The following is a 27,150-nucleotide window of genomic DNA, read 5'->3' on the forward strand; positions in this document are numbered from 1 at the left end:
ACTCTCATGAAATCTCAGCTAGAGTTTGCCAGAGGGTATGTGGGGGACTGAAGTCAGCTGGAAGAAGGTTCTAAATTGAGCTTTGAGACCATGAGACTAAACGCTATGTTTGGCATAAGCCAAACACGGCTGTTATGTACCCCGTAATGGGTTTAAAGAACCAGCAGAAATGGAACACCCTGGAGTCTAGTTTTGCTGTTAACTCATTTTATTTTATTAGTAACTACGCAAAACAGTAATATATAACCAGATAAATCAAACAGGTTAGCAGAACTTATGTATATACGGGTGTGTAAATATAAAACCCAAACTTAGGTGGTAAGGGATACAGCCTTACGATGGAATATAAGATAGTTCAGTTCAATGCTCAGGATAATTAATGAGAGATATTTGTAATCTAAAAGGGGAATGTTGTGAGAAGGCAATTACGTCAATATTCCATGGATTCCATGACAGCAGTACAGGATAACAATAGTAGCAGGTTTTATCTCCAAAGTTGTTCCACTCCACACACAAAATATCACCCACAGTGATCTTTAACGAATAACTTTTCAACACAAGTGGTACCACACTCGAATTCAGCTACGGGACATCTCAAAGTGGTGGTCACAGGATACTCCAACAGAATCCACGTATGGATTATCACCAACAGTAGCTTAACACAAAGAGGACCTTCTTCAATGGAACCACCACCCAGGCAAGGGTCGACACACTGGTAGATTCCACAAGGTTACCCCAAACACACAATGGGATAGCCACTTATCCAGTTCCACGACATAAGAAAAAACTCCAATAGTGATTTGCCACAGGGGTGCCTTTCTTCAGTGAACTACCACACCCAAACAAGGGTAAACACACAAGTCGTATTCACAAAGGTACTCCCCTCACCAGAGAACCCACTCCTGTGCATTAACTAAGTGACAATCATACTTTCGTAGTCGAATGGAACTCAAACTCACCCTTAAGGGCTATTTAGGACAGAGTCCAAACAGTGACCTCTTTGTCACTAGGTTTCTTCCGTTTCAAATTTGCAGAAAACTTGTGACAGTCATTTATCAATACTCAGGATCAATCTCAACTCACCCTTTTTGGGCTACCGAAAGTTTAAACCAGGACCTCACTCACTGGTGTCTTTCATTGATTGAATCCATCTTGACTCTGAGCATGTGTTTCTCTGTGTCTGTAAATGTCCTTGTAAAAAGTAAACAAGCTGCAGAGAAACCATAACACCGATTGTCCATCAAATAACTCCACCTCTCTCTCTCTCTCAGCTCAAACAGTGTCCAAAAGTCAGTTTCATTCTCCCAACGTTTTAAGATGACAGTCCACAGGAAATATGAACCCTAGGGGTACATAACACGGCACATCATCAAAAACACACCATACCTACCGTGAAGCATGGTGGTGGCTGCATCATGCTGTGGAGATGCTTCACTGCAGCAGGCCATGGAAGGCTTGTGAAGGTAGAGGGTAAAATGAATGCAGCAAAATACAGGGAATTCCTGGAGGAAAACTTGAGCAGTGCGCAAGTGATCTGTGACTTGAGAGAAGATTTGTTTTCCAGCAAGACAATGACCCCAAGCATAAAGCCAAAGCTAGACAGGCATGGCTTAAAAACAACAAAGTTAGTGTCCTAGAGTGGCCAAGTCAGAGTCCAGACCTCAATCCAATTGAGAATTTGTGGCTGGACTTGAAAAGGGCTGTTTACTCATGATCCCCATGCAATCTGACAGAGCTTGAGCAGTTTTGTAAAGATGAATGGGGAAAAAATGCAGTATCCAGAAGTGCAAAGCTGATAGAGACCTATCCAAACGGACTTAAGGCTATAATTGCTGCCAAAGGTGCATCTACTAAATACTGACTTGAAGGGGGTGACTATTTATGCAATCAATTATATTGTGTTTTATATTTGTAATTAATTTAGATCAGCTTGTCGCAAAAGAGTATTTTCCTGTTGATCAATGTCAAAAAAGTCAAATTAAATCCACTGTGATTCAATGTTGTAAAACAATAAAACATGAAAACTTACAAGGGGGATGAATATTTTTTATAGGCACCGTATAGAGTGGATTCTGGTTAATCAGTGCAGCCACTTATTTGGGACAACTCTAGCGTCAATTGCGTGTGTTCATGTTCAAAAAGCAGTGATTTTTGTCACTGATAATTGGTAAGAAATGAGCAGTAAGACAATTTAGAACTACTTTGCTCACTGCGATTTGAAGCATCCGGACTTGGAGATGCCAGAATCAGTCAAGAATGACAATGAACCAATTTTACTACTTCAACAAGTTAAGACTATGAAGAATTTGAAGGTATCAACACTCATCTTGAATGTTACAATAAAAATAAAGATTAGGAGGATGCAATCATTGAAAGCATTGTATGAAGGCACTCCATCATCTGTACCAAGTGTATGCGCTATTGTTTTCATTCATTTACAGTCAATCAAAAGAACATGGCAGAGTGTTGGTTGTCTGTGCCACAGAATGGACACAACAAGCCCCTTCACTGGAGGTGCTATCCCTCGATGGACATCCCATACATGACAGCGTACATTGGATGAATTACACCGTCGAAAACTATTAGCAATTAATACAGAATTGATAGTATTGTAGAAGCATTGGTAGTGTCCTAATTTGTTTTGTATTTCATTTAAATATATAATTTGTTACTCAGTTAAAGGGTAGTTTGCTTTTTTCATACCTTTTTAATTTCGGCTAATTGGGGAAGCCTCTTAATTGGGCCAAAATGTAGTGGTTCTAATGTGTTCTAATGAATCGGAATTCACTGTAAACAATTCAATATTTCTGGACAGGACAAGTGCACGAGGCAGAATCAGTCATGTAAAGTGGTACAAAATTGTTTGCAAAAGGGGGAATGCACTGGCATGTTACATTTATAGTCAAAATATTCTTAAAGTAGATCTGGCAAAAAAATTTAAAATAAAAAAGGAATCGTCAAACCACTTGGAGCTTTAAGCAATTAGAAGTAGCCATCTCTGTACCACAATGTGGAAGACTTCAATTAAAAGCAGTAGCATGAATTCTGACTTCATTTCCATTGATGCAAATTCTTAAATAGTTGTCGAATTCAAGTCTGTGATTGACTACTTCAAGCTTTCATTGCCGGGCAAGAAAAGACTGTTCACAATTTGCTTGGATAATGAGATAATTCTTCTCCACATGCAGAAGGATTTGGACAATATCCAGCTCGGGTTAATGAGTAACCAGTAATAGTTGCATCACTCAAATGCCTAAGACATGTCCACCAAAATAAATTTGATGAACACCGATTGGCATTCAAAAGCAAACCCAGCATACCATCAAATCTCCACTGACCAGAAACATAATATAGGTCAGCCACATAAGTATCTCAGTTGCAAGAGGTGATCAAAAATAGAATTTTGTGATATGATTTGCTCTTAACTTTCTAAAGCCTTTCTCTCATTTCTACAGCTCTTGACGAGTGTGAGAAATAATTTTCCACTTGCTTATACTTTCAAGAACTCAGCTCTTAAACCTCGACAAAATCCAGGACAGAGCAGATCATTTGATGATAACCTATACACCAGCTTAACCATCTGCCCACTCTATTACCAGGGCACTATAATACAGTGTACAAAAAGCATAATACTTACTGTTTACAGTTCACACACTACTTTGATTCAAAACAATAGGATCATTTCTTCATGAACACAGGGCCAAAATTCAAGATTTTCATACCCTATGGTAGTGTGTGTCTTCCTGATATGACTACAATGATCTAAAAGAATGGCTCTACAAGACATTTGGCCACAACAGATATTTACTGAATACACTCCACTTGAATATTTTTAATGTCACTTTACATTCTTCCTTCCTTCACAGATAAACCATGAAAGAAGCTGCAATTAGAAAGAGGGAAAATTTTGACAACATTGTCAGTATTGGTCAGCCACATTATGAACCCTACTGCTTGCAATCACATTTTCAGAAGTCAATTCAGAATGCAGATCAGGGTTAATGTCACAGGAAACAAACAAATGGCAGATGATATGATACATCCAAAACATTTTAAGTTCTCACCTTTGGCTCTAGACTCTTACTCACTTTCTTTGAGCTTTAACTGCTCAACTAAAATAATGTTTTTCTTAAAACAAAATAACCTAATTTATCTTAAGTCTCTCACGCCCCCAAGAATCTGAAATAGAAAACTCATGGACAACTGCTGAATATCACTGTAATTCTCCTGGAACATGGTCAAATGTTTGTCTTTAAATCACTTGATGCTCAAGGATGTTTTCCAATTAACCCAATACCAGAAAAAGAAACACATTAATTCCTGATCATGCATACTAATATGATCAGGTCTTACTTTAGTATTCAATTAGTTTTGCAATTTCATCTACATCGGTTCCTTTTTACTATATGGGAAATACAGTATAATGCCAAGAAATATAACTGCAACTAATTTTCTTATACAAGAAGTAGTTTTGCTGAGGTAATGACTAAGATTCTGTCTCCAGTTCTACTGATTTCAACTGCAACCTACGGAAAGCATGGGTATATGCTGAATTGTATCAATTCATAATTTCACAATCATACAAAAAACACAGTTCGAGCTAAAGACTCCGAGAAAAGTTACACTAACATTAAAGAAGTCAGTTTTCACTCAGAGGTTCCCAACCTTTCTGGAAAGTATACTTGAATGGCCAGATGGTAAATTATACCCTACAACCCTCTCCTCAAAGGTGCCTGATAACACCAGGAAGTTTAGGATTTAAATGGATTGGATAACTAGCAATGACAAACATACTTTTATTTATCTATATTTCACTGGTGAACTTTCTAACTAAATTACGCAAATATTATTAAAGCCTCATCAACTCCCTATAATCATTGATGCTGAGGGTTTCGTGCTCCAGGTTGGAACCATTGTAATTCACAACTTGTATTTTACCTGCTGCAATGAGGAGAAATGCATTTCCATACCTTAAAAATGGATGTGAGTCAACAATTGCAGAGCTCCATGTTTACTTTATATAGTTGCTGCTGCCTCAGTACTGACCTTGTTAATATGAATCTGTTGCTGCTGGAACTGCTGCTTATGTTTCTCCAGGAATTGTTGATGTTGCTGCTGTATGACCAACTGTTGCAGGGCTTGAGCATTCTGTGGCAGGGGTGCAGACTGTGTTCTCCCTAAAGGACGGTGCTGTCTAAGCTTGTGTATAGAAGGTGAAACTCTGTCTGGGCCAACAAGCGACTGTGGATGAATAGGCAACGCTCCTAATCCTGAAAGATACCAGTCTAAGATATAATGCAGAAACAACAGAAGGAAAAAGGAAAGAAGAAAAATGGCTTTTGATTAATTGTGGCAACAGGGGGCTATTATAGCCAGCCATTTTCTAATTCACACATTTTGAATGAGTTTTTTTTTTCATTTCAGGGGAAGACCACCACAAAGAACAAAAGTAATATGATAAAATTTTTCAATGATAAATTGGTCCCCAAAAGAGCATTCAAACTGATAAATTATCTTTAGCATAACTAATTCTGTGACAATCCTGGTATCTTGTGTCAGTCCCTAAATGGATCTGGAACCAGACACTTAGAGATCCTTTCCAGATTGCTCTGCTCTTCTGATGCTGTTAGCAGTATGGAGAGGGGCAGAGAATAGAGGGGGAAGGGGGTCTGGTGAGACACTGGCAAGTTGGCAGCGAACAGAGTGGTGGGGCACAGATGAAGTAGTGAAGTAACAGTGAGAATAATCCCATTTGTGTGTTTAAACACAACTAAAATTGTGACTGGTTATATAAAATTTAATGAAAATATGATTCTCAGTCATGGCTCCTGACAAGGTTTGGACATAGCTGTGCACTATTTTAAAGCTAATACTAGAACTAAATTATACAGCAGAGAATGAAACCACTTTTGCATTATTTTTAATAGCTGTTCATGAAATGAAACAAGACAGTTCATCACTGAAATGCTAGCATGCGACGTAAAAATCTATAATACATTCAGTTCCTCATAACTTGAATTTGACTTGCAGATGTCAGAGAAAACCTACAGTAAAGTCCTTTCATTTCCCCACCAATTCTGCTTTACTACTTTTTCTTCCACTCACTATGAGAATGATCAATAAATTTTGATAAGCTTTTAGATTTAGAGAGGAAGTTTTTCTTCTTAATGTTAAGCTGACATCATGAGATAAGATCAGGAAAGCCAATTGACCCTGCTATCCCTAACTCAGTGAGGTTTCATAAAACTTCAGTGCTTCCTTCGCTATCCATGTAAATGTATAATGAAGTTAATTGATTTTAATTTTAAAACTGGCTTGATTTTAAAAGTATAAGATATTTTTTGTTATGGGAAATTCATAAAGACGATTCTGAAATCTAAACAACACACATCAAAGTTGCTGGTAAACGCAGCAGGCCAGGCAGCATCTATTGGAAGAGTTTCAGTCAACGTTTCAGGCCGAGACCCTTCGTCAGGACTAACTGAAGGAAGAGTTAGTAAGAGATTTGAAAGTGAGAGGGGGAGGGGGAGATCCAAAATGATAGGAGAAGACAGGAGGGGGAGGGAACAGAGGATGGGCAAGGGGTATAGTCAGAGGGACAGAGGGAGAAAAAGGAGAGTGAGAGAAAGAATGTATGTATAAAAATAAATAACAGATGAGGTACTAGGGGAGGTGGGGCACTAGCGAAAGTTAGAGAAGCCCTTGCCTTTGCCCATCCTCTGTTCCCCGCCCCCGTCTTTCTTCCCGGATCTCCTGTCCCATCATCCTCTCATATCCCATTTGCCAATCACCTGTCCACCTGTCCAACTCTTGGCTCCATCCCTCCCCCTCCTGTCTTCTTCTATCATTTTGGATCTCCCCCTCCCCCTCTCACTTTCAAATCTCTTACTAACTCTTCCTTCAGTTAGTCTTGACGAAGGGTCTCGGCCTGAAACGTCGACTGAAACTCTTCCAACTGATGCTGCCTGGCCTGCTGCATTTACCAGCAACTTTGATGTGTGTTGCTTGAATTTCCAGCATCTGCAGAATTCCTGTTGTTACGTTCTGAAATCTAAATTTCACTTAATCAGTACAAGTTGGATTTATTTTAGTTGAAGCTTGATCACTGCTCTATCTGGATGCAAGGAGCTTTTAGTTTGCTTTAAGGCACCTTATATATGACAAACCCAAAGTATGTTCTTCTTCTGCACTTCAGTGAGCAAGAGATCAGTTTCTTCTTGAAGCAAACTATATTGTGTTATTCATTGAAATCAAGATCAAGTGGAGTACTTTAAATCTTTCATTCATTTGTGCTTGCAGCAAAAATGTTATGGATGCTGCTAATATAAATGATGGTAATACTTTGGAGGAGTTTGAACGTAATTGTAAAATGGAAACCAAATTTTGCATAACCAGCAAAACTATTAATTTGGTGTGCAATACTTTCAATGAAAAATTAGCTATCACACCCAGAGGCTCCAACAATCTTAATAATACTTCCAAGCCAGTTTTTTGAAAATGCAGGGGACTGAAATTTTTTTCTGGAAAAGATGAACAATTAGTTAGTTTCTGAAATATAATTACAATTCTTGGTATGAATGGAACAGTCACTCAGCAAAATACACTGATTAGAAAAGTGAAAAACGAACAGCAAAAAAACAAAAGCACACTTTTGGCATTGCGTATTCCTTCAACAAAGATTTGCACTGAACTATCCTTCAATTACAGTACATGAAATCTCACAAATCATGATTAACTTTTACACTGTGAACTTCCTCTTCATAGAATGTGAGGAAAAGGATTACATTATTGTTAAAAGGACCAATCGTCAGATACATTTAACAAAAGTGCTATAGTTTTAAAACAGTACATCATTACATTTACTGTCTGTAGACCTTATTTGAAATACTAAATACTTCATTGTTCATTAAGACGCCCTTAATACTTTAATTTCTGGACATTTACAAAAATAAACCAAAGATGCAACAAATGCCTCTGATCAATAAGTACAATGGGAATTAATGGGAACTCTCAGCACACATTTGTTCTGATCAATAAAGAAAAATAAGTTCAATTTGTTACAGTAACCTACAAAGTAGTTTCAGAAAGAGGAAGTTTTCCAAATCGGTAGAAATAAATATGAGAAAAAGATTTTCTTTCAAATTTGACGTTTATTAGGTGAATGACTAATACTGGAGGCTGTAAAATGTAGTATTTATTAATTTGGGACAATAGTGTTTTTACCTCAATACACACACACAAAAAAGACAAATAAGGGAATTTTGCATGTCCAGCCTGCACCCCTGAAAACCATTTCAAGAACTTCAAAATCCTTTGAATTGTTGCAAGATAAACAACGTTTGTGTTGTTGATGGAGGCAATGTTGCCCAAGACCACTCATCAGCTACAAAGAAAATAACTTATTCTTTAAAAAAGGGATCATGTTAACTGCCAGCAAGCAGTTCCACTGAGAATGGCCAGCTGGCTCTAATGCACGTACTGCAGACTCCCACAATTGCATATCTCAGTTTGGAATTGCGAACACACTAAAGGTCAGATACTCTGTTCTTGGAACTATTGCTGAGACCAGGGTGTTTCATAACTTCCTAAGCCAAAAGAACTTCACCTATGGCTTGCAGCTTTATGTCAACCAAAGCAAATGTATCTACTGCAGACCCCTAATTAGTTTGGAATCATCAACATTAATTATCTTGCATATTTATGCTTTTAATTAACAGATCAGAGTTTATATATATTATCATTAACAAGTTTAGTTCTTTTAAATATTTAAATCAATTTCAAATTAGAAGTCTGTATATTGGAGACATTTAAAAATAGTGAAACATGTTTGCTGTGCTGGGGTTTGGTGTAATGAATCTCGATAACAGGTTGGATTGCATATGATCTAATAAAACCAGTAGTTCTGTCAGACTTATTGTTATATCATCTGTACTCCCAATGACTATTAACCTCTGGGAGTAAATTCATATACATCATGCTAATACTCCAGCTTTTTGAAACTTAATAACATTAATTATGAATTTTCAGTGAAAACATTGTGCTGTGAAGCCCACCAGTGGAATACTGAAAACTGCCAAAGGAGGTTCATCATAATCAACTCATCTAAAATCAGATCTTGAATGAGAAGGGTTGGTTCTTTCATTGATTGTTTACCCTGTTGCTCAAATTTGTTTATTTTGTTAAATAGCATAGTAAGACCAAGTAAAAAGGAATAGTACATTGAAATAAATTTTACCACTAATGAAATGTTTAAGGTTTTGTTTTAAACTTTCTTTTTGTCCCCTATGTTGTTTGAACAATTAGCCAACAACAGTTTGCAGCTCTTTGGGAACTGGAGGCCATCAGAGGAGGATTAGCTCACCCTCAGATTTTAATTGGGTAAACTAGCATCCAAGGTAAAATAGTGATTAATAGCACACAAGTGATTATTAGGCAAAGAAATCTCTGATTTGTTACTTTTTGGGTGCATTAATATATTAATTCATTTATATTAATAAATTTTCAAAGTTCAAAGTATATTTATTATTTAAGTAGATATACAACCATATTGCCGTATACAGACAACCCTGATATTCATTTTTTGTGGGCATGCTCAATAAACCCAATAACCATAACAGAATCAATGAAAGACTGCACCAACAGGGCAGATAACCAGTGTGCAAAAGACAACAAACTGTACAAATATAAAAAGCAATAAATATCAAGAACATGAGACAAAGAGTCCTTGATAGTGGGAACAGTTCAGTGATGGCGTAAGTGAAGTTGAGTGAAGTTATCCCTTGTGGTTCAAGAGCCTGATGGTTAAGGGGTAATAACAGTTTTTGAACTTGGTGGTGTGAATCCTGAGGCTCCTGTAACTTCTTCCTGATTGCAGCAATAAGCAGAGAGCATGTCTGGGTGGTGGGGGTCCCTGACAATGGATGCTGCTTTCCTGTGACAATATTCTGTGTGTAGTTGTGCTCAATGGTGGGGAAGGCTTTATCCATGATGGACTGAGCCATATCTACTACTTTTTGCCAGACTTTCCATTTAAGGGCATTGGTGTTTCCATACCAAGCTGTGATGCAGCCAGTCAATAGACTCTCCACCACTTATCTATAATAGTTTGTCAAGTTTTAGATGTCATGTTGAATCTTCGCAACCTTCTAAGGAAGTAGAGAAGCTGTCATGCTTTCTTCATAATTGCACTTACTTGCTGGGCCCGGGACAGGTGAAATGATAACATTAAGGAATTTAAAGTTGCTGACCCTGTCTACCTTTGAACCCCTGATGAAGAGTGGCCCATGGACCCTCCGGTTCCCTCCTCCTGAAGTCAATAATCAGGTCCTTGGCCTTGCTGACACTGAGTTGGAGGTGATGCTGTGGCAGGACTCAAGCAGATTTTCAATCGTCACCACCTTTGATTTGGCATATGACAGTGGTGTCATCAGTAAACTTAAATATGGCATTGGAGCTAAGCACATAGCCTTATGGTGCACTTGTACTGATGGAGATTGTGGAGGAGATGTTATTGCCAATCCAAACTAACTGGGGTCTGTAAGTGAGGAAATCAAGGATTGAATTGCACAAGGTCTTGAAGCTTATTGATTAGTTTTGAGGGGATGATAGTATTGAATGCTGAGCTGTAGTCAATACAGAACATCTTGCTGTATGTATCTTTGCTGTTTAGATGTTCCAGGATTGAGTGTCAATGAAATGGCATCTGCTATGGACTTCTTGTGCCAGTAGGTAAACTGCTTCTCAGGCAGGAGTTGCATTTCATCACCAACCTTTCAAAAAACTTCATTATTGTGGACGTAAGTGCTTCTGAATGATAGTAATTGAGGCAGGTTGGACATTCTTCTTAAGCACCGATAATTGAAGCCTGCTTAAAGCAGGTGGATACGTCCAACTGCCGAAACGAGAGGTTCAAGATGTTAGTTAACACTCTAGCCAGTTGATCAGTACTTGGCCATCTACCCCATCTGGGCTGGATTCTATCTTGGGCTCACCTTTCTGAAGGATGCTCTCACTTCAGCTTTGGAGACTAAAATCACAATCAAGGCGAGCATAGAAGCCATTGAGCAAACTGGAAACGAAGTCCTGTTGTCACCTATGTCGCTTGATTTCACTTTGTAACAAGGTCGAACAAATTTTCTATAGGTTGCTCATTTTCAGCCCAATTTGTGTGGCATTCAATTTAAAAACTAAAAAAATCCAAATAGCTTATGTATTTTAAAATATAAGCAACACTCTTCACGAGAAGAGTAGATGAGGGGAACCAGTGGAAAGGGTGTGGGGATGATGGACAGATGGAGTGGGTGGAAGAGGGGTAAGAAGCAGGTGATGGGGGCTGTGTGAGTGCAGAACACAAAAGATCCAGATCCTAGAATCTGGAGCAACAAACAAGATGCTTGGAAGAACTCAGCAGGTCAGGCAACATCTGTGGAGGAAAATAGACAGCAAACATTTTGGGTTGAGATCTTTCATCTGCACTGAAAAACAGAGGGAAGAAAGGCAGTATAAAAAGTTCAAGTGAAGGGGTGAGCAAGATCGTGCAAGTGATAGGTGAATCCAGGTGAGGAGGGGCGATAGTAGATGGAGGAGGGGGTGTAGAAATATGAATGGAAGCTGGGAGGTAATAGGTGAAGGGGACAAAGTGCTGCAAAGGGTGGAATCTGACTGGAGAGGAAAAAGAACATACAAGCAGGTGAGGGAGGTGGGGTGGCCAGATGGGAACAGTGGGGGAGGTGAACCAGTGGAAGAGGTGTGTGGGTGATGGGTGATGGGTGATGGAGTGGGTCATCATCATAGCTTGTCACTCCAGACAGCCAGCCACTCTAGTATTGTTTGGTTGATGTTGAGCAGGTCAGTGTCAGCTAAATCAGGTGAGAGTGGGCAGTTGCACAGAACGTGTTCAATGTTCTACACCCTTTCGCCACACTCACAGGATTCGCTAGTCTTTAAACTCCACTTCACCATATTGTCTCCCGTCCAACAAACTCCCGCTCTCGCTCTGTTGAGAGTGCACCACTTCTGCCTGTCAAGCAGTGCCCTGTCTGGCAACATTTCTGTGGGGTCTTGCACTGTATTGTTTGGTGGGGTTCTGGCTTCTGTTTGTTGCCAGAGGTCAATCCTGTACGTTTGGGGGGATGTTCCATGTGGTAGTTCCTCCACTGTAGCAAAGCTTTTCCTCGATTTTAGGCGGTTGGAAACTGGCACATGATGATGTAGTGGGTGCCGTGGATCCGAGTTCTGTTTACTTTTTTCAATTTTTGTTGTAGTGCGTCTTTGGATCTCTGGGGGAGCAATGCCTGCAAGTCTATAAATGATGTTAGTGGGTGTGGGGCACAGTGTGCCTGTGATTATTCGGCAGGCTTCGTTAAGCAACAGGTCTATTTTCTTTGCATGGGCTGATCTGCCCCACACAGGTGCACAGTATTCTGCAGGTACAAGGCAGTGTGCTAGGGCAGTTGATCTAAGTGTGTGAGCATTAGCTCCCCAATTTGTGCCTGCTAATTTTTTCAAGAGAGAATTGCGAGAGCCAACTTTCTTTTGGAGTTTTTGGATGTGGGTGGCAAATGAGAGCGTCCTATTCAGTGTCACGCCCAGGTAAATGGGAGTCGGATGGTGTTCAACCTCCTTTCCACACCAGAAGATCTTGAGTTTCTGAGCTACTTCTCGATTCCTCAGCTGGAATGCACACACTTGAGTTTTTGATGGATTTGGGTTCAGAGACCATTTTTCATAATACTGCTCCATTGCTTCAAGAACTGCTGTAAGTCGTACTTCAACTTCTTGGAAGGAGTTAGCTTGTGTTGCTATGCATAGGTTGTCTGCATAGATAAACCTGCGTGTGTTAGGAAAGGTTGGTTGGTCGTTTGTGTAAACATTAAATAGTAGAGGTGCCAGGACTGATCCCTGTGGTACTCTGTTCTTTTGTGGACGCCACCTACTCTTAATTCCACTTATTTCTACATAAAGTCTGTGATTTTCTAGGAAGCTTCTTATTACTTTGACTGTGGGTTCGTTCTTTAACATTTTAGATAATTTCAGTAAAAGGCCTCTGTGATTCACAGTGTCGTATGCTGCTGTTTTAAGTCAACGAATACTGCCCCTGTAATTTATCGTATTTCAAAGCCATCCTCAATATACTGGGTTAAGTTCAGGACTTGACCGCAGCAAGAGCGGCCTGGCCTGAACCCGGCTTGGTCTGGTGTTAGAAGATCTTCGACTAAGGGGTATATTCTTTTCAGTATGAGTCTCATAGAGTTTACAGAGGGTGCAGAGCAAGGAAATCGGTCTGTAATTTTTAGGAATGTTGGGGTCTTTATTGGGTTTTAGGAGAGCAACAACTTTGGCTCTTCTCTACTTTTTAGGTATTTTTAATGATCTTAGGCAACATCTTGTTGCCTAAGATGGAATGGGTAGAGGAGGGGTATGTAACAGAGTGATGGGGACTGTGGTGATTGTAGGAGGAATTGGGTAGATCAGGAGGAAAGAGAAAATGACTGAAGGGAGTAGTTTACCTGATAGCCTTGGCAGACAAGAATACCAGTGCTTGGCAAAGTGGTCACCTCTGCTGTGCCTGGTCTCACCCATATAGAGGAGACCACACTGGGAGCACTGGACACAATAAGCTAAGCTAGAGAAGATGCATATGAATATCAGCCTCACCAGGAAGGGCTCTACATTGCTGAGACCATGCACATAAAAAGCAAAGCTTGCTGAGTATCTGAGCTGCATTTACATTGGCTATGTGAAGCTCCTGGATGCTAGCCATTTTAATTTCCTTCTCCATTCCCACACTAACATGTTTGTTGTCAGCCTCCTGCATTGTCAGAGAAAAGGTAAATGCAAACTAGAGGAATGATACCTCATATTCTGCCAGGGTATTCTACAACCCATTGGCCTGAACAATGAATTCTCCTGTTTCACATAAACTATTCTCCCTTGGTCACCTTCTCTCTCCTGATCTATTCCGTTCTTCCTATACTCACTGCATCTCCCTTCAACACGTCTTTCTCCTACACCACCCACACCATCTGCCTAGCACCCACATAGTGGCTCCCTTCCCCCACTGTTCCCTTCTGCTGTTCTCCATCTCCGTCATTTGATTTCATGCTCCAATTTCCTCTCCTGAGAGATTTCATCATCTGCACTCCTTCGCCACCTGAACCTATCACCTCCCTGCATCTATCGCTATTTCCACTCTACCCTTTTCCATCTGCCTATCATCCTTCCTAATCTGGATCTTCCTATTACTTGCTAGCTCTTGCATCACCCCTTCTTCATCTTTTCATACTTGCTATTTCAGAACAGATGTAGGGTCTTGACCTGAAACATTTCCCTCCCAGGTGCTGCCTGACGTTCTGAGCTCCTTCACCATTTTGTTTGTTACACTCTCTTCATAATGTAAGAAAACAATGACATTCCATTGGCGCATCATGAAAGACAAACATTCCTTGCACAAACCTAATAATAATATATAGTTACTTACCAGTTACTAAGGGACTCTGTGGTGTAGACTGGTCTAACAAGACCATATGCTGCAAAAGAGGCTGATGTCCACCAGAGCCATCTTTATCCAATGCCGTTGCAATGTAGTGCGGCAAATGAGCACCAGCAATAAATGGAGTGTTCAATGGGAGTCCTTGCATGCTCACTCTATCACCCTCTGGCTGTCCAGAGGCTCCCTGAATGCAAAAGCAGAATAAAACAGCAATTTATACTTCACGTGAACAATTGCACTATATTTTTCTTCAGCAAAAATTATCTCAATTATAATTTCTACTACAATGAATCGATGCACTTACAAAAACTTCCAACCAGATATTCTGTGACAAATTAACAAAACTAGAATAGAAATTCAGAGGAATCTCAAAAGATTAGGGAGGTTAGTACTCAACCGTCTCACAGCGAACATATTGTCAAAGCTCACAGATGGATAACTAAAACCATACAAATTACACGTGTATTTTTGTGCACTGAGCTTTACAAGTAATTTTGCTGTTTCTATATATTTCATATATTAAGATTTAGAGTAACAGTTTTAACAAATCTTATTAAATGTTTATAAAATGAAATACAAAGAATTCATTAGAAAGAAACTTGAAACTAGGTTTCAAGTGTCTTTTTGGTTCCATTCAGTATAATCAGCTATTGATGTACTTCATCTTAAACCATGGCATATCTCTCTCATGACAAAAGATGATAAGGACCTAGAATTGCTTCTGCTTTCAACTGGTTGTTCTAAACCAGCAGAGTGGGAGAAGTGGGGGGAAGCAGGAGAAGTGCGGGGGGGGGAGGAGCATCATATGTTTTGTATTTATATTCTCCTAATTTCCTGCACTGCATGTATGCCTTCCTCTTCTGACATTTGTTACTATTTTGCAGAGCTGTGAGACTGTGCCTGAAAGACTTGGTTTCAACACCAGGAAGAATTAGTTTAATTAAAAACTGTAGATGCTGGAATCTGGAGCAACAAACAACCTGCTAGAGGAACACAGTGGGTTGTGCGACATCTGGAGGGTGGGGAGAGGTGGAAGCAACTCAATGTTTCATGCTGAAACCCTACATCAGAACTAAGAGTGGAGAGGTGAGATGAGACAGGCGCCTGAGGTGATTGATTGGTGGACTGGAAAGGGCTGAAAGCTGATGGGCAGACCAAGCTTGATTGGTGAGGGGTGAAGTTGGGATATAGCTGGGATCTGATGAATAAGAGAGGTGATAATGGGAATAAATGGAGGAGAGGTGAAAGGAAGATGGAACCAGAACCAGATTGTGGGCTGAGGGTGGGAAGGAAGCTTGTGGTGAACTGTGTATGTGGTGGGTGGATAAAACTAGAAGGGGGAAGGAGATGAAGATGGGTGATGAGGGGCTGAAGTGGAGGCATCGGAGGAGGATCTGAATGGGTGGGTTGCAGGGCGAAGGAGGAAGAGGAAACACAAACAAGAGGAGGTTGATCTGAATTAGAAAACAATGTTGATAACATTTTGTTATAAACTACTCAAGCAGGATATTAATTTGATGCATCTAACTGTTTAACTAAGATCAGGACCATTCAGTGATAGGGAGCACAAAACCCTGTATCAAACTTCCAGAACACCAACCTAACCTCTACGCTGTCAGTCATTTCACCATTTCTATGCAAGCTTAGGACGTGAGTTAGTGAAAAAAAAGCAATGATAACATCTCCTTCCCTTATTATCCCATTTACAGAACCACACCTGGAAAACTGTCTTACATAATTGTTACAATCTGTTTACTCTTCCTTAAAAATGAACTTTCCAGCAAAAAATTGATGAGGTAATTAATGCAAAATGCAAGTGAAGTGATATTTCACCCAGACCCTCCATAAGTACTTCTCCAAAGCTTCATCACACATATCACAGTAAGTGTACAAATGTATAATCAGAGGGTCCAGTACTTACACTGGCAGGACCTGTGGCTGGAAGACCTAGAGTTATGTTGGGCAAGGATGGTGACGTATACAGCGGCAATTGCGTCACAGAGCCATCTCGAGCAACAATTTTGTGAGCTAAAGCAGGCTAGAATTATAAAACAGCAAACAAGTTTCAATAATAGAAATATTTCAAACAAGCTGCTATGTAGAAAAAGCGACTTTATTTCTACAGCTCTTCCATAAAATTTGAGAATTGGGCGTCCAAAAAGTTAACCAGAGATTTATATTATCATTACCCTATTTATGAAGTTGTCTTCTTCTATAATAATGTTGATAATTTCTCCATCCTAAACAATGAGGCACCATTAGTCACATGGCTTGCACAACTAGAATCCAATAGCTAGAAAGTGAAAAATGATGGGTCTTCTCCGCCAACAATAGCCTCTCAAAGAATTCTAATAAAGTATAAGAAAATGGTAAATATGAAAAAATATGATTATAATATTGTGGAATTATTGAAAGCCATTAGGATCATTGGCCTAAAATTGCATTTGACCAGGAAATTCCCTGTGAATACTCTAGTGGGCTGGAGTAAACGTAGTCTTTTCTCTTTGAGCATGAAGTTTGGGAGACTTCTCTTACTGCAGCAATAATGACCAGCTGAAAAGTAGAAGATATGAGCTGCTCCACAGTTTTCATATCAAAGTTCAAAGTATCATTTATTTTCTTGTAGGCATTTACAGGAAATAAGAGAAACAATCAAATTTCATGTAAAACTAAACGTAAGCAAAGACTGATAACCAATATGCAAAAGACAAACTGCAAATAAAAAAAAAACTGAGAAGAATTGTAGTCAGTCCTAGAAAGTGAGCTTGTAGGTTGTAGAATCAGTTTAGAGTAGTGGTGATTGAAGTTATCCATGCTGATGGTTGTAGGGTAGTAACTGTTCAACAAGTGAAGCATACACACGAGGTCATAGATCTCAGTAAGAACTAAAAAAGTGAATGTTTGTCCCATGGCTTCAGGCAAAACAGATTTAGTAGAAGCTGGCTGTATTACAAGTAAACAAGAACTGCCATTCGACAGATCAGTGAAGTTGAAAATCACAGCTGGCAATGAATTTTGGGTGTTGCCCCATTATGGACTTTGTTTAGTGGTTTTCTATGCCAAAAAATATGGCATAGAAAGTCATGTTTGCATTATGTTCTCAACACAAATGAATGTTTGATTGAAAAGTTCAGGATTGAATTTTCTGCTGGGTGCTAAGAGATCCCGAACATGTGTGTAATAGTGACTACTCTGGCCAAACTAATTTTCAACTGCACATGACTATTTCTGCTGGAGCTGTATAAAGGAATTTCTAGGGCACTAGGGCCTCTCTGAATGTATTTAAATAATAAACAACAGGAATACTGCAGATGCTGGAAATTCAAGCAACACACATCAAAGTTGCTGGTGAACGCAGCAGGCCAGGCAGCATCTGTAGGAAGAGGTGCAGTCGACGTTTCAGGTCGAGACCCTTCGTCAGGACTAACTGAAGGAAGAGTGAGTAAGGGATTTGAAAGTTGAAGGGGGAGGGGGAGATCCAAAATGATAGGAGAAGACAGGAGGGGGAGGGATAGAGCCAAGAGCTGGACAGGTGATAGGCAAAAGGGGATACGAGAGGATCATGGGACAGGAGGTCTGGGAAGAAAGAAAAGGGGGGGGATCCAGAGGATGGGCAAGAGGTATATTCAGAGGGACAGAGGGAGAAAAAGGAGAGTGAGAGAAAGAATGTGTGCATAAAAATAGTAACAGATGGGGTACGAGGGGGAGGTGGGGCCTTAGCGGAAGTTAGAGAAGTCGATGTTCATACCATCAGGTTGGAGGCTACCCAGACGGAATATAAGGTGTTGTTCCTCCAATCTGAGTGTGGCTTCATCTTTACAGTAGAGGAGGCCGTGGATAGACATGTCAGAATGGGAATGGGATGTGGAATTAAAATGTGTGGCCACTGGGAGATCCTGCTTTCTCTGGCGGACAGAGTTTTGATGAAGCAATGTGAAAGTGGAACTGGATAAGCAACTAGAGGGCAATGTTAAAAAGATGCTACAAAAGATAAATTTTCAAAAATAATCAATTTTGATAAAAACAAATGTAACATATAATAGTAAAAAGGACCCAAGTTGTAAGTGGCATGCAGCCCAGACTAGTGAAAATGTGGAGGAACAATCAGCTGATGTATTTAGAACATAGGACAATGTAACACAGTACATACCCTTCAGTCCATGATGCTGTACCAACACTCCACGATCAATCTAACCCTTCCCTCCCACATAGCTCTCTATTTTTCTTTCGTCAATGTGCCTATCTAAGATTCTCTTAAATGTTCCTAATCTATCTGCCTCTACCACCAGCTCTGCAGCACGTTTCATGCACCTATCATTTCCTGTGTAAAAATACTTGCCTCAGACACCTCTCCCCTCCATCACTTTAAAGTTATGCACTCTTGTAGGAGCCATTTCTCCTTCTGTTTGATCTATGATTGCTATCATCTGGTACAGCCCTATCAAGTCACCTCTCATTATACTCATCACCAAAGAGAAATGTCTGGCTCACTCACCCTATCCTCAATCCAAGGCATCATCCTAGTAAATCTTCTCTTCACCCTCTCTAAAGCAGCCAAGTTCAAGTTTATTGTCATCTGTTCCTCCACACTATTAAGAACTGTGCTATTAACCCCATATTCTGCCTTCAAATCGACCTTCCACAGTGAATCACTTCACACTCTTCCAGACTGAACTCCATCTGCTAGATTTCAGCCCAGCTCCATATCCTTTCAATATTCCATTGTAACCTGCGATTGTAACCACATTAAAATAAGCACATTTCAACCCATCCAGCTAACTGTAATTATGCCTTTCCACTGCCTATTCTTCCTCACAGTCTCTCTTCAGAATCAGAATCAGGCTTATTATCACTGGCTAGTGATGTGAAATTTGTTAACGTAGCAGCAGCAGTACAATGTAATACATAATATAGAAAAAAAACACAATAATAATAATAACTAAATCAACTAAAGTATACAAATATTTAATTGTGCAAAAAACAGAAATGTTATATACTAAAAAAGTAAGGTAGTGTCCAAGGGTTCAACGTCCATTTTGGAATCGGATGGCAGATGGGAAGAAGCTGTTCTATCTATCAGGCTGCATCTATCTTTACAGCAACTGCCCCATCCTCGATCTATCACCTTTGTTCACATTCCCCCTGCCAAACTAGTTTAAACGCTTCCCAGCAGTTCTAGTAAACCTGCCTGTAAGGCTATGGGTTCCCCTCGGGTTCAGGTGTAACCTGTCCCTTTTGTACAGGTCATACCTTCCCCAGAAGAGATCTCAATGATTCATAAATTTGAAACTCTACCGCCTGCACCAATTCTTCAGCCACGCGTTCTTCTACCAAATCATCCTATTCTTACCCTCACTATCATAATTAATACACACTCAGTATTACTTTATTTATTTGTGTTACAGCATGGAGTAGGCCCTGAATTACGCTAACTTAATCTCTGGACAATTTACAATGACCAATTAACCTACCCGGTATGCCTTTGGACTGTGGGAGGAAACTAGAGGATCCACAGAAAATCCACGGTGGGGAAGACGTATAAAAGACTCCTTATGTATGGTGTCAAACTCCAACACCCTGTGAACATAATGTGGCAAATACCACAGTCCATCTCAGGGAAAAGAAAGAGTACGTAAGGAAACACTGATGATATTATTTTCTAGTGCCTTGTGTGGTAGCTGTCTGTAAACATTGAAAATTAATACTTGGTAAGTTTATATTGGAGCAGAATGGATTTATAAACATATCGCAGAAAATTAATTGAAAGTTTTGAGAATTATTACATGGTTTGCTAAGAAGCCTTGAATTAATATTACATTACATTATTTAAAAAATATGGGATATAGCATGCTGGGTATATAACCAGGCACAACTAGAGCCAGCTAAGTGATACGTGGCAGTGATACTCTTCCTCCAAGAGCAGTGGAAGCTAAAAATTTGAATATTTTTCATGATCTTATGAATGGCCAGTCGTCTCAAGGGGATGACTGGTCTTCCCTTGCCCTTAATACGTTTGTACATATGCAAGCAAATTGCAGGGAAAACAAGTATCTTCTAGATTTGTGGAATATGTGTGGTGATGTGTATCCTCCCAAAATCTTTTCACAAACACGAATTCAATCCACTTATAATTTCTGTTCCGGGGCTTAAAGTCCCATAAAATATCACTCTATGCTGATGACTTAATTTTATATATTTCTAATCCTCAAAAATCCATCCCTGCTGTTTTAGAGTTATTAGCACAATTTAGTCTCTTTTCAGGTTATAAATTAAATCTTAGTAAGAGTGAACTTTTCCCGATTAATAAACAACTTCCCTTATATCATAACTTTCCATTTAAATTGATTAATGATTATTTTTCATATCTTGGGATTAAAATTACTTGTAAATACAAAGATTTATTTAAGATTAACTTTTTACCCTTAATTGACCATATTATTCAACTTTCATCTAAATGGTTTCCTTTATATTTAACTTTGATTGGTCGTATTAATGCAGTTAAGATGTTTTTTTTGCCAAAATTTCTATATATATTTCAGGTATTACCAATCTTTGTCTCAAAATCTTTTTTTGATAAAGTTGACTCAAAAATTTCTTCATTTATTTGGCAAAATAAAAACCCGAGGCTGGGTAAAATACATTTACAGAAAGCTAAGAGAGATGGAGGTTTAGCATTACCTAACTTTCGATTCTATTATTGGGCAATTAATATTCGACATATGAAATTTTGGTTACTTGACCAGGATATACTATCTATTCCTAAATGGGTAGCATTGGAATTACAATCTGTTCAGGGTTATACACTTGGCTCTGTTTTAGGTTCCTCTCTTCCTTTTGATTTGAAACGCCTCAAACAGGTATCAAACCCGATAGTTAAATATACCTTATGTATTTGGTTTCAATTCAGAAAATTTTTTGATCTTAACCAATTTGGGCTAGCGATTCCTATTTTAGGTAATATATTTTTTTCCTCCCTCTTTTACGGATCGTGCTTTTCAAATTTGGAAGACTAATGCCTTATGTCTTTTGAATAATTATCTAATAAATATAATTTATCAAGAATACATTTTTTTAGATATCTACAAGTTAGAAATTTCCTAAGTACTATACTTTCTTCTTTTCCAATGCTTCCTCCTACATATATTTTAGATACTATAATTAACCTTAATCCATGTCAGAAAGGTGCATCGGCTATGATTTATAATATTATTATGAAACTTAGGAGAGCTCCATTTGATAAGATTAGGGTAGATTGGGAACAGGAATTGGGGTCTATCATTTCCGTGGATGACTGGGGGCAGATTTTACAATTAGTCAATACTTCCTCTATCTGTGCTAAACATTCCCTAATTCAATTTAAAGTTGTTCATAGAGCACATATGTCCAAAGATAAATTAGCTCGCTTTTATTCTCATATTAATCCTTTTTGTGATAGATGTCCGGGGCAGATAGCCTCTTTAACTCATATGTTTTGGTCTTGTCCTACTCTGGAAACTTTTTGGAGAGACATTTTTAATACTATTTCCAAGGTATTGAATATAGATATCTCTCTTCATCCTATTACTGCTATCTTTGGACTACCTAAAATTTCCAGTAATCTTTCTCCTTCAGCCCGTAGAATGATTGCATTTCTCACTTTAATGGTGAAAAGATGTATCTTACAACATTGGAAAGAGCTTAATGCTCCAACTACCTTTTTTTGGTTTTCTCAGACGATATTATGCTTGAATTTGGAGAAAATTAGAAGCAATCTTTATGATTCCTCACTTAAATTTGAACAGACCTGGAGATCTTTTATTCAATATTTTCATTTAATGTAATTTTTTTTCTCCTCTTTTTTTTTGCTCCATATTTATATACCCTTCTTTTTTTTTTAGTTTTTAATGGAGGTCGGGATTGAGGACGTGATTTTAAGTTTTTTTTAACTCTGCTTGGTTCCAAGTTAGCCCATTGCTTTGCTTTGCTTTTAGTTAATTGCACGGTGGGTTTTATTTGGTTTTTTTTTTTCTTTTTCTCTATTGATATATATATATATAAAAATTAGTATACTATTATGTTACCTTAGTAGGTTATGTTTAAATTACATTGTTTGTATCATTTTTTTGTATTAATATCTCCTGTAATTTTATTATATTCTAACAGTGTATTAGTGCTTATATGGCTTACCTTTTTGTATACTTATTCAATAAAAAGATTTAAAAAGAAAGAAAGAAAGAAAATTTCTGTTCCAGTGACTTCAACACTTTCAATTTAAACCTTTTCCTGTATGCTTGTAATGAATCTTCAGTTTAGTGCACAATATACAATACCCCAACTTTGCAGTAAAAATGACTAAACCGTGCAGTAAGAATGTCTAAAAATGTCCAACAAATCTTTGTGTTTATTTTCAATGTTCCATATGGAGCCAACATCCTTTTATATTTTAATTATCCCAGATTTTCACATTATTATGTTTAGTTATATGTCTGTACTTTTAAATTTTCACTCCTCCATTAAGAATTTTACCTTCTACTGTACACTTAAGTTCAGAATACCTATTTCCTTGCAGTGTGAAGGTAAGTATTACAAAAAACAAATAGGAAGCATAATGCAAGATCATGAACATCATAGGGTATGATAGCATCACTGTTAAGTTATTGCTTCTCTATCTAGGTACCTTTACAAATGACTTAGAAGCATGTTTTCAAATTTCTCCTTGACAGCAATTGAACGTATCCGGCCTAAGAAGCTAAATAGTGTGAAATGACTAGATTGCTGTAAAATCCAATCTGGTTCAGTGGTGAATTTCAGGGGAAAAAATGTGCTGTCCTCTCTTGGTTTGACTTGTACATGATTCCAGACCAAATACAATCTGGTTGGCCCTAGAATGCCCGGATATTGCCCAAATAGGGATAGGTAGCAAATACTAGCCTAGCTAATGATGTCTCTCTATCATGAACAAACAATTATGCATGAATAAAGCAATGTTGATCCCTAGAAATGGTTATACAGTAATAGTATGGAATGCATTAGCACAAATGAATATTGAGGCAGACGATAAAACAGCTTTTAAATTGAAACTAAACATTATTTAAAAAGAGCACAATATTAGAATGAAGTGGAAATGGCTGTAATCAAAATGTGAACACTTACATGCAGTGTGAACTGAATTGCCTGTGTGTGTAGTGTAAATTCTATAATCTGAAAGCATCTCACCTATTAGCTACAAGAGCAATTCCAGCAAGTTATTCCACTCAGCCTCTCAGTCACTAAAAAGAGTCACAGGAAAGTACAGCACAGAAACAGGCCCTTAGGCCCATCTAGTCCATGTGAAGCCATTTAAACTACCTACTCCCATCGACCTGCACCAGGTCCATAGCCTGCCATTCCCCTACCATCCATGTATCTATCCAAACTTCTCTTAAACATTGAAATTGAGCTTGCATGAAGCACTTATGCTGGCAGCTTGCTCCACATTGTCACAACCCTCTGAGTGATGAAGTTTTCCCTCATGTTCCCTTTAAACTTTTCACGTTCCACCCTTAACACATGACATCTAGTTGCAGTCCTATCTAACCTCAGTGGAAAAAGCCTGCTTGCATTTACCCTACCTATATCCTTTATAATTTTGTCAAATATCCTAATCTTATACTTTTCAAGGAATAAAATTCTAACCTGTTCAATCTTCCATATAACTCAGGTCCTCCAGACCTGGCAACATCCTTGTAAATCTCCTCTGTACTCTTTCAACCTTATTTCTTTCTTTCCTGTAGGTGGGTAACCAAAATTGCACACAATGTGTTCCTTATTTTCCAGCAGCTACAGATCTCCTCTTGTTTGTGCCAAGTTCCAACTTAGGTCATGCTAATGTCTGACACAACTTCAATATAACATCCCATCTCCTGTACTTAATACTTCGATTTATGAAGGCCAATGTGCCAAAAAGCTTTCTTTATGACCTTATAAATCTGTGATGCCACTTTCAATGTATTATGTACCTGTATTCCCAGATCCTTTTGTTCTACCACACTCTCCAGTTCCCTACCATTTACTACCCTGGTTGGTCCTACTGAAGTGTAACACCTTGCACTTGTCTGTATTAAATTCCAGCTGCCATTTTTCAGACCCAATCTTGGTGTCAGCAGCAAATTTGCTGATCCAGTCAACCATATTATCATCCAGATCATTGATAAGTATGACAAACAATAACGGACCCAAGCACCAATCCCTGCAACATTCTACTAGTCACAGGCCTCCATTCAGAGAGGCAATCATTTACTACCACTCTCTGGCTTCCCCTACAAAGGTAACGGCTAATCCAATTTACTACCTCATCTTGAATGCTGAACGAATGAACCTTCATGACCAACCTCCCATGTAGGACCTTGTCAAAAGCCCATGTAGACAACATCCACGCCTTGCTTTCATCACTTTCCTGGTAACTTCCTCGAAAAGCAACATAAGATTGGTTAGACACGACTTACCATGCATGAAGCCATGCTGACCATCCTTAATCAGTCCGTGTCTATCCATATAATTACATATCCAGTCCCTTAGAATACCTTCCAATAACTTTCCTACGACTCATGTCCAGCTCACCAGCCTATATTTCCTGATCTATTTTTAGGTACTTTCTTAATCAGCAGAATAACATTAGCTATCCTCCAATCCTCCTGCACCTCACCTGCCACTGAGGATGATTTAAATATCTCTGTTAGGGTCTTGGCAATTTCTATCCTTGCCTCCTGAAGGGTCTAAGGGAACACCTTGTCAGGCCCCGGGGATTTATCCACCCTATTGTGCCTCAAGATAGCAAATACCTCCTCCTCTGTAATCTGTATAGAGTCCATGAAGTTGATGCCGTTTTGCCTTACTTCTATAGACTCTGTGTCCGTCTCCTGAGAAAATACAGCTACAAAAAAAATGCACTTAAGATTTCCCTCATCTCTTTTGCCTCCACGCACGGATTACCATTCTGATCTTCCAGAGGACCAATTTTGTCCCTTGCAATCCTTTTGCTCTTAATATATCTGAAGAGTCCCTTAGAATTCTCATTCAGCTTGCCTGTTAAGGCAATATCATGCTTTCTTTTAGCTCTCCCAATTTCTTTCTTTCTTGCATTTCTTATACTCCATAAGCACCCCATTTGTTCCTACCTGCCTGTACCTGTAATGCTACTCCCTTTCTTTTCTTAACCAGGGCCTCAATATTTCCTGACGAAGGGTCTCGGCCTGAAATGTCGACTGTACCTCTTCCTAGAGATGCTGTCTGGCCTGCTGCATTCGCCAGCAACTTTGATGTGTGTTGCTTTATCTGGTCCTGCTGGTCTAATTCCCTACCTGTTCCCTACTGTACTTCTCAGTTACAACTTACAGTGCCTTGAAAATGTACTCAGCCCCCAACCCTTTGTACACATCAACGAGTATTACAAAGAGGAATTTTGATTAATTTAACTGAGAATTTTTATTTGTGAATCATATACTCCTTTTTTTCCCACAATAGAGCCTAAAAAACAGGGGAATTTGTGAAGCATGAATTACTGTTGTTCTAAATGTTACGTAAATCATAAAACAGTAACAGAATACAGAATAAACAGAATGCAGAGAATGTTTTGAAGATGGAAAGCTTATATCTCGGAAATCGTACGTTTCCAATAGATATAAAAAATTCAGAAATAAAAAATTGTAACTTTTGGCTAAATACCAACTTCACATCACTTAATGTTTATCTGTTTACTCTGTTATAGCTTATCAACAGCATTGAGCAAAGCCGATAGAAAAAAACATGGTCAGAAGCCAAATAATCTTGCAGAAGTCAGAAAGTTTACAATAGCTTGGTTTTCCTACATCATAAGTGGCTCACTAAGTCTGGACTTGGCTTTAGTGGATTCCCTTTCATCAGGGTGTTCCCAAGTGCACCCAATTCCCAACAGTGAGCTTTGTAGAGCGCCAGAGCCTCGCAAGCATAAATGCTATCAGGTTTTGGGAGGAGTAGAAAAAGGCCCAGTGCCAAAACACCCAAACATAGCTGACAGATGGCTAAAATAACCTAACACCCTTGCCTGAGGCTATTGTAAAAAAAAATTAGATAAACATTTAAATCACTAAAAAAATTAAAATATTTAAGCAGACTCAATGAATTAAAGATATAAAATGTCCCTTGGAGTCACTGTTGAGCAAGTTTTTACCAGGCTGATTCTCCAAATTAGCATTCTGCTGCTGGACCATGAAGAACTAAAAAAACTCTTACAGGATAGATAGAGGTCACTAACTCCACCAAGTCTGCACCAGTTCTTTATGTGCAATCTAGTTCGCCCCATTCCCCTGCCCTCTAACAATATTCCTGGAAATTATTTTCTTTTAGATTGCTATTCAGCTCCCTAGTGAAAACTACAACTGATCTACCTCCACTGCTCATTCTGACCATTTGCATCTTCTGACAATCACCTTCAAACTCTATTTCCTGTAATACCTGATCCTCTTGTCAATTGTCATACTTTCTTTCCAGCTTAACCTTGGTCACTTATACCAATTTCCTGAGGGAGTACAATAGGCAATTAATGCTGTAGAACTTATTCAGTAAGAGAAACTGTAAAGTCATATCTCTTACCATTTTTAAATAGAAGAATGTGCTACACCTAAAATGATAGGATTAGCAAGATTATCACTAAAGTAGCTGTG

At 38.8% G+C, this 27,150-nt stretch overlaps 1 protein-coding gene across 12 annotated transcripts in view; it reads right to left on the reverse strand.

Moving 5' to 3' along the window:
- hdac4 (histone deacetylase 4) overlaps positions 1-27,150 on the reverse strand; it is a 494,468-nt gene that overhangs the window by 124,096 nt on the left and 343,222 nt on the right. For 10 of the 12 annotated variants that reach the window (XM_063051788.1, XM_063051782.1, XM_063051780.1 and 7 more), the window contains 3 exons: positions 16,413-16,529; positions 14,480-14,675; positions 5,047-5,285 (listed from right to left, as the gene is read on the reverse strand). In XM_063051788.1, coding sequence (XP_062907858.1) covers positions 5,047-5,285; positions 14,480-14,675; positions 16,413-16,529 — 552 coding nt within the window. The remainder of the gene's footprint in view (positions 1-5,046; positions 5,286-14,479; positions 14,676-16,412; positions 16,530-27,150) is intronic. The other 2 variants (XM_063051784.1, XM_063051786.1) reach the window with 1 other exon arrangement.

This window comes from Mobula hypostoma, chromosome 6, assembly GCF_963921235.1.
Source record: "Mobula hypostoma chromosome 6, sMobHyp1.1, whole genome shotgun sequence".
Classification (NCBI taxonomy): Eukaryota; Metazoa; Chordata; class Chondrichthyes; order Myliobatiformes; family Myliobatidae; genus Mobula; species Mobula hypostoma.